We start from the raw sequence: 17,795 nt of genomic DNA on the forward strand, positions 1-17,795 counted from the left end.
CACGTCAAACGACTTTGACTTTCTGTTTGCTGCAGCAAATCATGAAGGATCGCTGGATCAATGCCGGATTCGAAGAAGACGAGCTGAAGCCTTACGTTGAGCCTGAGCTGGACATCACTGATCAGAAAAGAATAGGTACCCCCCCCCTTCCCCCGCTCCCCCTTAAAAAAAAACACCTCATGGTCTCCAGGCTTCTTTCAATATTATGGCGGAGGCACCTAGTAGTGTTAATTATTAATTTCATCAACACACACTTTTCACCGCACTAAAACTAGACGAGAATAAAACCCTCGTTAATAAACAATTAGTGGGACTGAATCAGTATGCGTTTTCGTCAACGAGACGAAAATGTACTTCACTTTATAAAAACTGGACGAAAATCTATGAACATTTTTGTTCATGAACAAAAACGAGACGAAAATGATATGATTTTGTAAAATCTTGTCTCTGCTAATCTGTCTCTGTGACACACCCCCTTTCAAATCTGCAGCTAGCAAGTGCAACATGTACAAACACGTGACCGAAGGGAGGTGGATTCACGGTGAACGGTAAAAAAAAAAAAGAAGTAAATTATAAACATTAATCCAAAGGTTTTAACGTTCCATCAATAATTTTAATCCGACCGCTAACTAATGCTGGCTATTTTACTAGCTCGTAGCATGGAGCCATAGTAGCCGCTAAAACTAGACTAAAATGTTAACAGTTTTTGCTGACCAAAACTAGACGAATAAAATTGTTTTCTTGGACTAAAATAAAGACTGAAATACTAAATAAAAACAGGATGAGGTTGACGAACTATGATAAAAACTAACAAGCGTGATTGAAACTGGACTAAAACTGAGACTAAATAAAAAAATGGTGGATAAAATTAACAATCGCACCTCGCTACAAATTGCCTTAAAAAGCTCTTAGCCAGTTTGAAATTTGTGTTGGTTAAGCATCTCGATCCTCCGCTAATCTCGGTGTTGCGTAAGAAGGCTTTTCTTTTGCGCGAGCTGTCGTTTGGTGGCCCGGGGGCTCTCGCTCGCTCCGTCTCGTTATTCCAGCGGCCAAGAAGAAACGTGCCGATGAATAAGTAAACGAAAGCTGTTGCCGGCGAGCGGCAGCGAACTTGGCCGGCACCCCCGCCCCCCACCCCAGCGCGGTGTCCTGGATAAGGGCTTAATGAAGGGCATGGGGGCGGGGTCGCTTACGTAACAGCAGCTGGGCTGACGAGAGGCTCAACAACATGGACGGCGGAGAGGGGAGGAATGCACGTAACGCATAGCTGGGGTTCGACAGCCGTCACGCAGGAGGCACGCAGACAAAATGGTGGACCATTGCACCGTTTTGACAAAAGTATTGGGCCACATAACACACACTTATGCGGGGGCTTGCCCGACTTGACCTACCGCTGTCACGTCAATGGAAAATTGATCATCATCACAATCCAACAAGGAAAAATATAACAGCGCCATCGTCTGGTGCAGGTTAGAATCAACATCAATACCAAAAAAATATTTTATTATTGATAAATATTTGAATGTATTTGTAAAATGAACAATGTTTTTAAAAAATAAGATTTCTGTTAAATGTAAAAAAAAAAATTGGTATTAATGTTTTTTTTTTACTTAATCTATAAATGAACTCCATAAATCCACAAATTGAATATCATTCATCTAAAAAAATAGTCTTGTTGCAATTTTTTTGCCTTTTTTATGGCATTTAGATATCTCATTCAACACTTGTTAAATTTATTGCAAATAATGTGAAAATGTGTTAAATAAATAAAACACTTAATGCAAAATAAAATGTATTATTCAGTTCTAAAAATATTCAATAGCATTATATTAGAGATGTATTTCAAATACTTCATGTACTTAGTATTTTAAGAAAAAATTGATAATGAAACTCCTAATTGAGCCTAATAACATAATTGCCTAACTCAGAGGTGTCAAACTGGAGACCCGAGGGCCAGATCTTGTCCGTCACATCAAATTATGTCTGTTAAATTAATTTTCTTGCCGCAAAAGATGAACCCGCGAGAAATGAGGGAACACTGTCATTTTTTTTCTTTCTTTTTTTTTACTGGATTTTTTTGTGTCTATGAGGTAATATGAGGGATCATACAGTTGTATGTCCCAAGTCCCAATGGCCCAACAAGAGAAACTGTCAAGCGAGTGGTGAAATGTACAGCAATCAATTTGTGCGTGTGCTCAGATGTGATGGTGGGCATGGGCTACAACCTGGACGAGATCCAGGAGTCGCTGGCCAAGATGAAGTACGATGAGATCACCGCCGCCTACCTGCTGCTGGGCAGGAAGGCCTCGGAGGTAAGCGGCCAACCGTCTCCGGCCGTCGGCGAGGGCCGGCCCCTCTTGACCTCCGACCCCCGCCCTCAGCCGGAGCCAGGCGAGTCGGCGTCCAGCAGCAACCTGTCGCTAGCCAAGCCCAGACCCAACAGCGAACTCAACGGACAGTCGCCCTCGCACCTCAAAGTCCAGAGGAGCGTCTCGTCCAACCACAAGCAGCGACGCTACAGCGAGCAAGGTCGGCACTTGAAATCCATATCGCTTGTGCCTTCATAATATATCCCTCGTGTTGCTACTATGCTTTTTGTTTTCTTTTATAAGTCAATTCAAAATCTCCCTGCGTTTCTTCGCAGTGGGCCAGAACGCGCCAGCCGGCACGGCCCACCCCAAGCGCAGTCAGACCGCCGCCGTCGACAACGGGAAGGACGACGGCGGCGTCCAGCTGCGCAAATCCGGAGTCCCGGGGAGCCGCGGCGCACAGCCCGCCAGCCCGCTGCTGGGCAACGCCAGCAACCCCAACAAGGCCGACATACCCGACCGCAGGAAAGGCGGAAACGCCGCCGGACACGCGGTGAGTGGATATCGGCTCATTACGTCACTAGAATAGACGCCTCATACGCACACCTCATATCCTATCGTTGGCATCGGGTGGGATACTCGTACCTCCAAAATCAAAGACCCCAAAAACGGAATCTTCGTTCAATCTGCAATATGGAACTTTTTCCCTTAAAATATCTTTACAGTAGCCGTTTTTTTTGACCATTTATGACTGAAATGTCTTCTCATTAGTATATTAACACCTTACCTGTTCACAATGGGTACTCCTCCAAGCTTCTGGCCGATTCGGGTTTGAATTATGTATGTATGTATTATAGTATGTGACGAAGAGTATGTGCAGTTTCATATTTCGTCAGTAGGAGGCAGTAGCAATTCAAAATGGAATATTCTAGGTTCAGTAGAATCCGTCACATCGCATCGTCAACAGGCGCAAGCCGTTTTTAACAAAAAAAAACAAATCAACTTGACACGTGTGGACTCACCAATAACATATTTGAAAAAATAAGAGATTGTGACCTAAAAGGTTTCAGCCTGACTTCGGCAATATCAAAATCTGATCCAAAAATAATAATAATAACCTGACATAACAGAGAATTTTTGACATAACAGAGAATTTTACTCATGATAGTCAGTTTTACAAGGGGAAAAAAAATCATTTTATAGTTTAAAAAAAATCCAATACATAGCTACAATAAAATAATTGTGTTTCTTCTTATGATTATAATTTTAAAAGTTTGAATTGTACAAGAAAAAAAATACTTATTAAAAAAAAAAATTGGGAGAAAAAGTCAGAATTTGACTAGAAAAGTATAAATTCTTCCAGAAAAAAAACAGTTTTCCAAAATGTATTACCGGTAGATGTTTCTTTGTCATTTTATATTTTCTTGTGTCAGATTTTATTTTATTTTTTAAATAATTTGATCTCAAAGTTGTAAATTCAGGACAAAACGTAGTTTTTCAGAGAGAAAAATAAGTAATAAGTGGAAAAAGTCCCAATTTCACATTTACTCTACAAAAATAAGCATGAACTCAATCAAAAAGGCAGAATTTTATGGATTTCAAAATAAATAGTCAATTTGAATGAAGGTATCTTACATTAAAATGTCAAAATTTAAGGAAAAAAAGGAATGAAGGAAAGGAAATTTTGAACATGCTCAAAAGCATTAAAATGCCTAATGTAAAACATTCGTTACCTTTGCATTACATCTTTCATTAGATAATAAAAATTTAATTTCTTTAGGTATGTTAAATATGGCATTAATATCATTGGTTAACGTTTTTGTAAAATGGTGCAGCCCGAGATGGATTTTGAGATCAGTTAGCAAGAATGTGGTGACGCGTGATTGGCCGTCGACACGTGGGTGAAATGTGTCTGGCGTTCCCTCAGCAGAACAACACGGTGTCGGCGGGGATGACGCGCCGGAACACGTACGTGTGCAGCGATCGCAACAACGCCGACCGCCTCTCGGTCATTCCCAACGGGAAGGAGGCCAGGTGAGAGTGCCCACTTTTGATTTTGCTGACGTTGTTTTTTGCCGTGCGCTGGAAACACCTTTTCTTTTCTTTTCTGTCTTTCTTTGAACACTTTTTGCTTTCCCCTCACGATCTTGTGTTTAATTTGTGCCCGTGTTGTGGCGGTTGCGCGGGGTGGGGGGCCACGGTGGCTGGTCAGCACGAGTTCGGTGGCCCGCGCCGCCAGCCCCTCGCCTTCCCTGAGGTTCCCGGGGCCCGGCCCCTTGTACGCGTGCCAGGCGGGCTGGGCCACGCTGCCGCACTCCTACTACGCGCTGGACTACTGCTCGGCCAAGTAAGACGAAGGAGGGGGAGGGGGATATGACCCCTCTCCTGACCCCGACCCCCACCCACTTTCTCCTGGTGTCAGCCCCTCGCCAACCCGCATGTAGAATTGGACGCCTCCTTCACTTCATCACCACGATCCGAAATGTTCATCACAGTAAAAGTCTGAATTTGAAGTGGCAGAAGTTGGAATTTGACACCAGTCACAGATGTTTGTGCAGATGTACTTAAAATTTTAAGGGTAAAAATCTGCAGTCATGAGGGGAAAAAAATGGTAGTTTAGCAAGGAAGTGGTAAATTCACAAAAAAAGTCATATTTTTTGTCAAACTAATTTTCCAGGAGTCTGAATTTTCCCGATAAAATATATATATGTATATATATATATATTTTTTTTAATAAATATGTGAAAAATCCACATTTTTGCTTGGGCAGGTTCAGAATTTCATGTGGAAATAATTGTCAAATGAAAACTTTTTTTTTTTAAGAATAAGTAATTCTAAGCAATTTTGTGTGTAATTTTTTTGTGCAATTCTAAAGGGAATAGTTTAGACGTATGTGGAAAAAATATCTGAATTTAAAACAAAATGAAAAATTGAGATTGAAGTATTTTTTTAAGAGTGAATTTTATGAGTGTTGTATGGAAGAAGAAAAAAAAGCCTTCAGGGGTAACGGACAATTTTAGGTGAAAACCATCGTAATCCTAATCGGCCTGGCCGATATTAGGCATTTTGACAAATGTCAGTATTGGCCTTTTTTCAAAATCTGATGGCCGATAGAAAGTCAATCTGAAACCATTTTCATCTCAGGGAACGATTTAATTTTAAATTTTCAGTTAACTTTGTAAAAGATGCCGCTGACCCTGGGAACCTTCTGAAACTTTTGTATTTGTTCGACATTAAAACAAAGAAATGTTCAACATTTTTTTAATAAATTTTGGAAAAATTAAAGTTTCCATTGAAATTTTAAGACATACTGATAACCTTGGGAGCTCCATGAACATAGATTTTTTTTATTTGAAATTAAGTACATTGTCTAAGATAAAAAAAAAAAAACTATTTTAACCCCCCCCCCCCAAAAAGATCAAAAGCATTAATTAATTAATTATTTAATAATTAGCTTTAAGACATTACAACAAAGTCAAGATTGGTATTTATTTATTTATTTAAATTTGACAGCAATATTTAGCCTCCTTGACTACTAATAATCAGCATTGGTATCGGCCCTGAAAACCGCCCATATCGGTCTATCTCGAATCCAAAGCCACCTTAAGTATTTTGTCAGAGAAAATTGAAATGTTTTCCTTATTTTTTAGTTTAAAAAAATCCTGATCCTTTGCCGAAAATGTAGTCGAATAAAGTTTTAAAACTAGAAGAAAAAAATCTGAATTTTATGAGCAAATTTTTTTTTGGCCTTCAAAACTTTTAAGGTAAATACCGGTACATAATTTTAAGGGTTGCGTATAGTTTTGTGTTCATAAATAAACAGGAGAAGAGTTTGAAAAATATAGATGATGGCCCCGCCCCCTTTTCTGGTTTGCAGATTTTTTTGTTTGTTTGAACTTTTCATTCTTCTCCTGATCTTTCCTCCGTTTTTCCTCTGCCTTTCAACTTCCTCTGCGGTCGAAAATGTCGTCTGACCTTGCGTGTCCGCCCGCAGCGTGCCGGTGTCTCCGGGCGGCCAGCGCAACCCGGTGGCGTCCACTCACAGCGTGGCCAACGCGGCCACGCCCGACCGCCTGCGCTTCCCGCGCGGCACGGCCAGCCGCAGCACTTTCCACGGCGGGCAGCTGCGCGACCGTCGCACGGCCACCTACAACGGGCCGCCCGCCTCGCCCACCCTCTCGCACGACGCCTCGCCGCTCTCGCAGGCGCGCAGCCGCGCCACCAGCAACCTCTTCTCCAAGCTCACCTCCAAGCTCACGCGCAGGTAAGCCAATCCCGCGCCCACTTTGCCTTTCTTCGTTGTTCCTGCAGCCAATCGGCACGCGGCCTGGCGCGGTGATGTCGTGTGATTTTTGCACTTAGCTTAGCATAGCTAGCGGCGCACTCAGATATCTTCAAATTTGATGATTACAAATGTTATGAGGAAAAGTCTGTCTGCGTTATTGCATAGTCTATATTTTGCTGACTACTAAATACTTTTATTTGAACAAAAAAATAATAATTAAAAAATTGATTATGGTATTTTACGGAGATGTATTGTTGCCGCACCAGGAAAAAAATGTTCAGTATTGCGTTATAAATGTCATCATTTAATGTGATAGTTAATGTTTTAATGTGAAAATCCACACATTGTTACGTTAAAATGTAAAAATTTTCATGTGATAAATTTCATGGTTTAATGTTTTAATTAAAATTAAAATTATCACATTTTAATTAGATAAATTTCATGTTTTAATTTAAAATTATCACATTTTGAGATAAATTTCATGTTTTAAAATTTTTAATTCAAATTCAAATTCTTACATTTTAACGAGATAAATTCCATGTTTGAACGGGTTAGGGTTGATGAAATAGGTTTTGTTTTTTTCTGCTTAATTCTATTCCACAAGCGCAGTGCGGACTCGTGGGCGCACATTGCAAAGATAATTTTATCCTTAAAGACGTTTGCTTCGAAGAAATATTTGAAAGATGGACACAAAAGTCAGCGTGCAACATGCAGATGAGCGAAAATGTCTTCCGAAGCAGCAGGCAGGTCAGCCGTATTCATTTGTGATGGTTGTTACTCGCTGGTCGCCCATGATGCGCGTTTCCCGCTGTCGCCGTCCGTCCCCGCTTTCTTGCCGTCGTCGTCGTCCTCCTGCTGCCGGGACCTCGTTTTGACACTGTGTCCCTTGTTGTGTGTTGTAGAAACATGTCGTTCAGGTTTACCAAAAGGTAGGATCAGTACTGCCTGCGCTGTCGCATCCCCGCTGGCACGCCACTAACACGCCGCTCGGCTGCACAACAAACACACACATTAGCATTCACTAATTTGCCGTCTTGAAAGGAACGCCACAAAACGTATGACGACCTCATCAAATAATGAAATAAATGTTATTCAAAATATCATCCAGTGCAAAGAATTCCAATAAATACTACACACTTGTTTTTAATTATAACTAACTCATTCACTCGCAGCCGTTTTCCCTGAAGCAACCCCCATTCGCTCCCGGCTGGGTTTTGCAAGGCCCACAGAATAATGGGTTCTATTGCTATCAAAACAAAAGAAAGATGAAAGTCTCTTCTTTCATCAGGAAAAAAAGCAGCAATTAGCATTAAAATATAGCTAAGGTACGTCAAGATTTTTATTCTTATATTGATATTGCGCTCTAGCATTAAAAAAAAACGTATAAAATTGTCTTTGGGACACATAAAGCACTTAAAATAGAACATTAAATGTATTGTAAAATTGACTATTCACTCATTTTTAAATTTACAATAAATCAATGAACCAGAGCCAAATAAATGTCCGAAAAGCTGCAAGAAATATGACAGGATTTGGGCGTCATCGTCTCCGTTTGACACTTTGGAGCCACAAGATGGCGCGCGTGTGCTCACAGACGGCATCAAAGAAGCGCTCGGTGTTTATCGTGACAAAAATAAGGGGGAATGATGCAATGGAGTTTTTGCGGTTTTTTTTTTGTATTTTTTGTCTTCTTGCGTTGTTTGAACGCGATCCACATCCTCTTCTTGTTTTTGTCTTCTTCTTTCTCGTCTTTTCACGCGTCCCTCAGAGTCTCCACAGAGTTTGAGAGAAACGGGAGACTCGAGGGCTCAAGGTGAGCTTACCCGACGACCGTAAAACATCCGGTGGCACTTGCCGGCCCCTTTCGCGCAAAAAAAAAAAAAGTGGCTTTTCGGGAGTGGAACGGTGGCGCTGGGATCACAGCTTTGCGTTCAGTGTGTGTGAAAGGGGCAAATCACAGCAAATGGTGGACAATTGATCAACACAACCAGGAAGGAGAAATGAATTTTGGTTGTGATACTTCAGTCACTGCTTCTGTTTTCACACAGCCGCCATCTTGCCTTTGTCACAAGTTGGGAAATTTGTAGAACGATTTCATTTTGTTGTACCTTTCACACAGTTTCCGTAAAATTGGGGCATCGCTCCTAACCGTTTTATACACAGACCCCGGCTGAGTTCAAATTAGGGATGCACAATAATATCGGTGGCTGATAATTATCGGCAATTATCAGCTAATTTGACGTCATACCGATAAACCGGATAATAAAGTAGGACTTAAAAGTATATTTGTATTAAAGTACATTTTGCAAACAATTATTGCCTTACTTATCGGTTATCGACATCGGCATTTTGTAAATGGTTGGTTTATCGTACCGGTTGAAAAGTAAAATATTAACGCAACAGTGTGTAACAACGATTAAAAAAATAATTAAATTGCAAAAAAGTCAAAGCGTGCAAGAAAGCCAGGAGAAAAATTGCGATAACCGATTAATCAGCTGATGTCATTTAAAAAAATTATATTGAACAATATGATTATTTTCAAAAGGGCTGACAACAGCTGATTAAAACCAACCAACAGATTAATCAGTCGGTCCCTACTTGAAATGACGATAGGTGTTGATTTTAGCTACTTGCATGTAGCCTACCGCTGCTCGTTGGACAGTTTGAATGGCGCCACTCGGGGTTAAGAATGGACACGAGGCCAACGCTTTCATTCTGACACCCACGGCACTCACCAGGCCAGGCGCCACCTTTTAAAGTCACATACGCACTCGGCCACAGCGTGGTACGTGAAAATGGCGACCCCAGGTGGTGGACAGCCATAATAGCTGTGCCTCACGTGCACATGTTGATGTTTCATAAATTCGATTCGTCGATGGGATCATCAATTGTAAACATATCCGATTGCTGCAGCCAATGCTGTGACATACTCAAATACCTGCCTGGGAAATGTCCTCGGAAGCCAACGTTGGCCCCTTTCACGCTGCGCATCAAAACCGATATTTACCCCCTTCCCCACGTGTCATGTATTAACATGTAGAATGGGATGTTGGAGTTGAGCCGCAAAATGTCCAGCTTCTGAGAGCGTAACAGGTGGCGTGGCGGCCGTGTGAAAGCCGGGACAGCTGTGTGAAATGTAGCACCCGACACCGCCCGGTTGTTGAAAGCGATTTATCGCTGTTAGACAACAGTTGAATAAATGCCAGCTCGCCAGTTCCGTCCCGGATGTGCCACTTTTGCATAAAGACAGCATGAAAGGGGCTACGCCGTCCATACCGCTCCGTCTCCATATCTTTGTCTTTTTTTGGGGGGCCGCTAGATTTTGTGAATGCGGCTGGTTCGTCTTGTTGGCTGCACGTTGTCGATGCCGTCATGCTCTTTTTTGTTATTGTGTTTTTTTTGCTTTTGTTTGCTCTTTCTGCATGTTGACCTTGAAACGCACGAACGCCTCTTTACAAACAAACAACCCCCCTTTTCACGCCTGCTGCAGCATGGTCCATCTTATGATGATGAATTTTTCCAGATGATTTAATTTGCTTTCGTTCTTGTCATTATACAAAAAGCAAAACAACCTCCGCTCGTCCGGCTGGGACAATTTCATGGCCGCTCGTTGACATTTTGCAGTCACAGTTTTGTGGCCACAAAATATTCTTGGACACGAATCCACGTTTTGTGATCATGAATTTTCTGCCCATGAGTTTGGATTTCGTGGCCACAGATGACAATTTTGTAGACACAAATGAGCATTTTGTGGTCGCAAATTAGTATTCATAGCCATAGATTTGTCATTTCTGACGGAAATTTTGCATTTTGTGGCCAACAATTACAATTTGGCTACAATTCCATATTGTGGAGCCACAAATGACCATTTAGTGGTAATTTGGTGAATTTATCAGCATTTTATTTCCATAGATCAGCATTTTGTGCTTGCAATGTTTTGTATTGTGGCTACTAATTCGAATTTGTGGGCAAATATTGGGATTTGGTGGGCACATTCTGTGGTCACATATTAACATTTTGTGACCACATTTGAGCATTTTGTGGCCGCGGATGAAATTTTGTAGCCACAAGTGACCATTTTGTGATAATTTGATGATTTTTTTTTTTTTCATGCATCAGAATTTCATGGTCGCAAATGCGCATTTCCTTGCTGTGATTTTGTGGCTACTAATTGCAATTTTTGGGCACATATCAGGATTTCATTGCCACATTTGAGCATTTTGTGGCCGCAGATTAAAAATTTGTGATAATTTGATGATATATTTTGTTTTTGTCCATAAATCCGAATTTTGAGCATTTCATGGTCGCAATGTCGTATTTTGTGGCAACTCATTCCAATTTTTGTGCACACATCAGGATTTCTTTTCCACAAATGAGCATTTTGTGCGCACGTTTCATCTAAAGCGCGGCCACAGTTCCAATACCCCCAGCCCCCTTTTTTGTTTGTGTGTGTGTGTGTGTGTGTGTGTGTGTGTGTGTGTGTGTGTGTGTGTGTGTGTGTGTGTGTGTGTGTGTGTGTGTGTGTGTGTGTGTGTGTGTGTGTGTGTGTGTGTGTGTGTGTGTGTGTGTGTGTGTGTGTGTGTGTGTGTGTGTGTGTGTGTGTGTGTGTGTGTGTGTGCGCGCGCGCGCCCGCGATGTCTGACGTGACGTGACGGCGCCGCGTGTCTCCGCAGCCGCCACGTGCCCGGAGAGGCCAAGGGCGATGGCAAGGACGGCGGCAAAGACGGCAAGCCGCGCTCGCTGCGCTTCACGTGGAGCATGCGGACCACCAGCTCCATGGAGCCGTCCGACATCATGCGGGAGATCCGCAAGGTGCTGGACGCCAACAACTGCGACTACGAGCAGCAGGAGAGCTTCCTGCTGCTGTGCGTGCACGGCGACGGGCGCGCCGAGAACCTGGTTCAGTGGGAGATGGAGGTGTGCAAGCTGCCGCGCCTCTCCCTCAACGGCGTGCGCTTCAAGAGGATATCGGGCTCGTCCATGGCCTTCAAGAACATTGCCTCCAAGGTGGCCAACGAGTTGAAGCTATGAGGCGCCGCCAGCGCCATCCAAGCTGTACAATCATCCACGTAGCAACTTTCCAAATGTCTCCTTTTATAAGAAGCAAAAAGACCGGAGAGTCTGTTATCCTTTGGCAAATCGTATACCCTAATTTCCTTTTTTTTTTTGGCCAATAATCTCTCAACCGCTGACTAATCGCTCGTTCCGGCCACACGGGGGCGACATTGTGGAGAGTTGATTTGTGTCCTGCTGTGAATGTGGACGCAAAAGAAGAAGAATTTCTAGTCTTATTTATTTTCTTCTTTTTTCCCCATTTCCTCAATAAGATTAAAACCACCACGTAGCTTTTTCCTTTGTTGTTTTCCGTGTAAATAATATCTCACATTGCAAATACTCTGTTTGTTTTCTTTTTGTAATTGGGTTGGACAAGTGAAGAAGACAAAGTAGAAATGGTGGCGAGCAGCACGAGCGTTCGTAAGGGTCACATGACCCCGACTCCATTAAAAGTGGCAACTTGAACACAAGCTCTTCATTTCTGCAACGTCAAATTTGATGGCACGTTTTCCTACTTGGCTGAGGTGTCCCATTACTTTTGCTCACATTTTGGCACATGCTCCAACACTTTTGTTCACTTCCTGTTGCTAATTTGCGGCTTCAAATTAGCACCGTTTATCCACATTTTCCTAGGTTGCGGAAATATCTCAATACTTTTGCTCAAGTTACACATTTTGAGAAGTGTCCTAATACTTTTGTCCACTTCTCGGGACGAGTCCAAATATTCTTGGAGCGGTACTATTTTTTTTTTCTACACTTTTCGAATAAGATGACAATGTGTGCAAAAATAGTGAAACGCCAGCCGGAAGAGAAAAGTGGACCTCAGACAAATGTTGGGACATTACTGAAGAACGGACAAAATTAGCTGGACGTGAATAAGTATTGGGACACTTGCAGCAAATGAAAACTAAAAGTGTGGATGTTGGGCAAAAGTATTGGGACACCTACAGGAAGTGAAATGTGGCTGGACAGAAAGTATTTGGCTGTTTATAAATGAAAATGTAGACTGGAATTTAAAAAAAAAAGTATTGGGACATATTTTACAAGTAAAAAAAAGACAATGTGGCTCTTGGGACAAAGTTTTAAAAAAATTCAAGTGTTTGGAAATGTGGAGCTTGGTATTCCTGAAAAAAAATTAACAAAAGTATTGGGACACCTCTGGGAAAGAGAATGTGGTGCTCAGACAAAGACACCAATTACCCCCCAAAAGTTGTTTGGCCAAAATCCTACAGGTAGTGTAAAGTGGTCAAATAAAAGTACATGAGAAGTGAAGAAAATGATTTGAGCAAAAGTATTGGGATGCTAGCAAAAATAAAAAATGGCAACCTGTGATTAATTGGGAGGCGTGTCCCAATACTTTTGTCCTTATGGTGCATTTAACAATACGAGCCCAGACAAGTTCTCTTCAGGAGCATTTTATTTCAGATCCATCTTAAATACACACATCAGGGGCAGAGCGACGAGCAGAGTGCATTCTGGGACAGTCGAAGGAAGGCGGGCCAAGATTACGGAAGGTTCCCACGTCGTCGCCATTGTTACTTTTGTGCGGGCACAAGGTCGTCGATGGGCTGGCCTTTCTCCAGCTTCTTCTCCATGTCCACCAGCAGCCTGACGCCGTCCACCACCATCTGGACCAGCTCCACCTCAGAGAAACCCAAACGGTCGGCGTTGGAGAGATCAAAGACTCCGCCCACCGCCGCCGTGTCCACGCCACCTGCACGTGTCACCAACGTGGACATTTAACTCAAGGTGAGCGCCACCTAGCACCCGTTCACATCAGCAAACAAACAAACTTTCATTTTCAACTTTTTAAATCTTATTTAGTCCTATCAGCTGGTTTTAAAATGTTATATTTTTGTTCTGAGGCCAACATTTTAAAATGGAAGCAATTTTTTGTTTAAAAAAAATGTAATTAAAAAAACGTTAAATTTTAAAGAATGCATTGACTGGATAATCCATTTATTCATTTTTTTAAATTTCAAAATGAGTGGCTAATTTGGTATTTGTTTTAAAATCTAGAAAAAAGGTCAATTTATACATTTAAAAAATAAAAACCAATTAACTTGAAAACGCGATTTTAAATTTAATTTGGGCCAAGCCATCAATTAAAATAATTTTCCATTTTCACTTGGGAAAAAAAAGTTGTGGTTCTCCCTTTTTTTGATAATGCTGCATTCATGGAATACAGGAAATGTGACCACCCTGACCAAGAAAAGTGCGCTGGAACACAGGAGGACAGCGTTGGTAAGGACCAACTGTATCAAGTTAGAATGAGCCAGCCAACTTGGTTCTTTACAGTCATCTCTGGGACAAGCAAGTTGAATAACTCAAAATTCCCACGTTCCTTGAATGCAGCATGGCCTTTTCCTTTGCCAATTGAAAGCAGCAAGAAAGGATAGGCAACCCACCGGTTCCTCTCTTCTGCAGTCGGAGGCGCTTGAGGACGTCCTCAAACTTTGCGTGCTTGCTCATGTTTGGCAGCTTGACGTGGACGCCGGCACGCAGGCCCGTCCCCAAGTTGGACGGGCACGTCAGGACGTAGCCCAGGTGCTCGTTCCACATGAAGGCGTGGCCGCGGTCCTTGAACAAACTCTCGATCTGGAGCGCAGGCCACAAGAACGCAAATTCAACTAATTGGATGGCAGCAAAATGTTGCCTTTTAGGAAACCGTCATTTTTGGTAAACATTTGTCATAAACGTCTTTGTAAAAAATGCTTCAGTTGTCGAGGCATTTAATAGTCCGAAAGTTGCGGTGTTGACCTTTGTGAGTCCGGTGCAGAATCGTTGGAAGACCTCCTTCATGTTGCCCCCCTTCTGCATGGAGATGACCCTCAGGTGGTCTTCCTCGTTCACCCACACCAGGAAAGTCTTGTTGTCGTTGTGCCTTCAATGCAATCATCACAAGGTCACGTGAGAAGAGCAACTTTGGGGAAGAGGGCGGTGGGGGGGGGGGGGGGTGTTCGCCTCACCAGATGCCCCTGGCGTCGGGCCAGTCGCGAGCCATCCCGGACGCCAGCAGCAGCGGAGAGACGGGCTTGTCGAACAGGAAGTGGTCGTCGATCAGCTGCTGCTGCTCGTCGTCCGTCATGTTCTTCAGGGCGTAGTACTTCCCCTTCAGGTCGCCGCTCAGGGACGCCAGAGCTGCGGGATGAAGACTTGTCACCACAGGTGGGACACGTGGAACCTGACATACTCTTCTTGTCCAAGTTAAATCACAAAAATGAGATTCCAGAGAGAAACCAATCAATTACACTACAGTATTTATGCTTCTTCAGATGTAATCTTAATCTCATTTTTAAGAAGATCCAATTTAAAGTCAAGGATTGTTTGACTAAATTGACAATAAAAAGGCAGCAACTGAAAAGGCTAGACGGGTGTCGTGCCACCTGCCGCCACCAGAGGTCGCACGTTTTGTACTTCAGAGCCATATAGAGAGTTTGGCCTGTCGGTTTCAAGCAGGGTAACAAGATGGCGCCCGTTGGTCATGTGACCAGCAGTTGACCAATCACAGCGTGACATATGGTCGCCATCTTGTTACCCTGCTAAAGAGTTGGCCAAACTCCATCAACTGCTCCGTTTTACCTTGGTTGGAGAGCTCCTCGACCGCTCGGCGTTCACCGCGGCTGCAGTGCGGCGGCAGGCAGAATCCGCGGATGCTGCGGCCCGTTCGCACGCGAGAGCTCAGCACATAGTCGGGGTCCAGGTCGTCTCCACCCTCACCGCCAAAAAATAAATAAAAACGTTACGTAAACCTGTCCCCTGGGCCATCATGTGACTTAAAGTGGTCTCAAAATGGCGGCTACCTGGAGGTGGTCGGCGTTGATGTCGGTCTTGTGCTTGTCGGAAGGTTTGTAGCCCCCGTGGCGGTCCTGGATGACGGGGTCCAGGAGCTCCTTAAACACCTCGTACGTTTCCTCGTCGCCCGCCACGCAGCCCACCGTCATGATGAACGGGTGACCTGAGCACATGCACGACAAACACACACTTTACACAAAACTACACGCACGCAAAGAAAAAAATTGAAAAACTGCTCGTCCTCACCGGGGTTATCGACGCCGGTCTGGATGACGTCATCGAGCGTAAAGCCGCTGGGCGTCTTCCTGGCGCGCAGTTTGTCGTACATGTCGGCCGTCAGCACCTTGGCCATGTGGTTGTTGTGCTGGCTCAGGTCGGGGAACTCCTGCCCCGACGTGTAGCGCAGCTTCATCTCATTGTGCGTGTTGCCGAACGGCATGGCGGCGTCCTGACGCCGACGGCGGCAAACGGAACACAAGCATTTATAAATTGATCAATTGGACCCGTCCACCTCAAGGCAAGGCCGGCTAAGCGCCTGCTTAGCACCTTGCGACCACTAGAGGCTCCCCTAGAGACATTGAAAGCATTATACGCGCCGAGCGAGCGCCACAACAGTCAACCTTGGCTTGAACAGTAAAAGTACAAGATGCCCCACCGCGCACCAAAATATTTGTAAGTCCCTATCGATGCCACAGGATGGCAGCAAAGCGCAACTCCACTCATTTCAATATACATCATTGACACCACGAAGCCATTAGATGGCACCAAAAGGAGAAAAAAACATTGCTTTGGCCTGACAAACAAAGCAGGAGATAAACTTAACGTGCCGTTATTGTAGTTTTAAGATTACATTTTCAACTTAAAAAACAAAAACTGTCATCTTGTCAGGTACTTTAAATAAATAAATAAATAAAAAAGAGGCAAACGTGAGCTTTAACTGATGTTCGCTGTGCCGTGAAAGAAAGAAAAAAAACGAAGTGGGTATATTTTTTTTTTTACGCAAGCATATTTGTTTATTTTTGTAAGAGAATTATTCGACTTTAAGTATTATTTACTCTACCATTTCACCTTGTTTCAGGTACCTCAAGCATTAAAACAGCAACTATTGCAGGAGAGTTTTTCCTGCAGAAAAATATACACACACGTTTTAATTTTATTTATTTTTACACTAAAGCACTTATTTTTATATACAAGTTAGTCAACCTTATTTTTAACCATTTATGCCATCTTGTTTCTGGGACCTTTATTCAGTTATATTTGTAAAATCTGTCATTTTTTGTATATCTAAGCAACTGTATTTGTTGTTCTTGCATTACAATTTGCAAACGTTATATTTTTTATTTTATTTAGTAGGCCACAATGATATTCAGCATTCCACTTTAATGTTTTCTCTGTTGTGCATATCGGGCCCAATCAGCTCTTTCAGCCGTTTTGTTTCCTTTTTAGATTTAGGACCATTCACGAGATTCGTGTAAACGATGCTATACCGTGTACGACTCACGAATGAGCAATAATCAGCATTCCTGGCAGAAATGGAGGATCCCAGAATGCAATTTGTCTTGGAGGCGTGGGCCTGTGCTGTGCTGTCAATCAATGAAAGTCATTGTGTGTCCGATAATAAGCGTACCAGGGCCAACACGCATCATTCCATCATTAAATGCCCTCATTTCAGGAATTGTTCTTGCACGTGCATGTGTAAAAATCCAACTTCTTACCTTTTGTTTGAGGATGTGCGGCTGTTTACTACAACTACTAGCCGGGACGGATACGAAGATCCCTATTTTTCTTGAAAAAGAGCCCAAAGACGCACTGTGGTGTCCAACAACGAGCTGCCCTCTTTCTCCTCAGCGTCCGCGGAGCGACGCCAGCTGACCTCATCATTTATAGACCCCCCTGCTCGACGCCCATTGGACGACGTTCGCATCATTCATATCGTTCGCGACGTTGATTGGACGCCTCCTCCTCGCCTGTTTTTAATGCACTATCCTGCACATTTGGAGTCATAAAATACCGCGACAGGTGGAATTTATTTTTCCAATCACGGAAGTGATTGTTTTAAATAAATTCATAAAATATATTTTGGGTCAGGAGATGGATGATGGAACGTCACGAATAAAGATTAATTTGTACTTCACACAAAACAACCCAGAATGGCTTCACAAATATTAAAATGTACTATTATTTAAGATGTAAAAAATGTCAGCGTGCTGTCAAGTGTTCGCTAAAAGTTTATATTTTTGTTCGTTTTTGACGTGGTAAGCCAAAAAGAAAGAAAGAAAATAGATTAACTCCATCTCTAAATCCACTTTAAAAAATCTATAAATCCTTTTGCACTTTCTTTTTGAAAACGT

The 17,795-nt window shown here is 42.9% G+C and overlaps 2 protein-coding genes across 17 annotated transcripts in view; one reads left to right on the plus strand and one right to left on the minus strand.

The window, feature by feature from the left end:
• Positions 1–11,988, plus strand: part of mark3a (MAP/microtubule affinity-regulating kinase 3a) — a 31,186-nt gene extending 19,198 nt beyond the window's left edge. For 3 of the 16 annotated variants that reach the window (XM_086094739.1, XM_086094743.1, XM_086094741.1), the window contains exons 10-19: positions 36–135; positions 2,200–2,312; positions 2,382–2,529; positions 2,645–2,862; positions 4,237–4,343; positions 4,522–4,656; positions 6,304–6,573; positions 7,497–7,523; positions 8,363–8,407; positions 11,268–11,988. In XM_086094739.1, coding sequence (XP_085950865.1) covers positions 36–135; positions 2,200–2,312; positions 2,382–2,529; positions 2,645–2,862; positions 4,237–4,343; positions 4,522–4,656; positions 6,304–6,573; positions 7,497–7,523; positions 8,363–8,407; positions 11,268–11,625 — 1,521 coding nt within the window. In that variant the 3' untranslated portion in view covers positions 11,626–11,988. The remainder of the gene's footprint in view (positions 1–35; positions 136–2,199; positions 2,313–2,381; positions 2,530–2,644; positions 2,863–4,236; positions 4,344–4,521; positions 4,657–6,303; positions 6,574–7,496; positions 7,524–8,362; positions 8,408–11,267) is intronic. The other 13 variants (XM_086094740.1, XM_086094744.1, XM_086094750.1 and 10 more) reach the window with 10 other exon arrangements.
• A 1,060-nt stretch (positions 11,989–13,048) lies between these two features.
• Positions 13,049–17,317, minus strand: ckba (creatine kinase, brain a). The gene is made up of 8 exons (XM_086094757.1): positions 17,160–17,317; positions 15,691–15,892; positions 15,453–15,607; positions 15,232–15,364; positions 14,619–14,790; positions 14,410–14,533; positions 14,058–14,247; positions 13,049–13,363 (listed from the first exon to the last, which is right to left on the minus strand). The coding sequence occupies exons 2-8, from the start codon at positions 15,881–15,883 to the stop codon at positions 13,185–13,187; spliced, it is 1,146 nt and encodes a 381-aa protein (XP_085950883.1). The 5' UTR covers positions 15,884–15,892; positions 17,160–17,317; the 3' UTR covers positions 13,049–13,184.
• Between the last annotated feature and the right edge of the window lie 478 nt (positions 17,318–17,795).

This window comes from Leptonotus elevatus, chromosome 14 (genome assembly GCF_054856555.1).
Source record: "Leptonotus elevatus isolate MCC_2025b chromosome 14, RoL_Lele_1.0, whole genome shotgun sequence".
In the NCBI taxonomy this organism is placed as follows: Eukaryota; Metazoa; Chordata; class Actinopteri; order Syngnathiformes; family Syngnathidae; genus Leptonotus; species Leptonotus elevatus.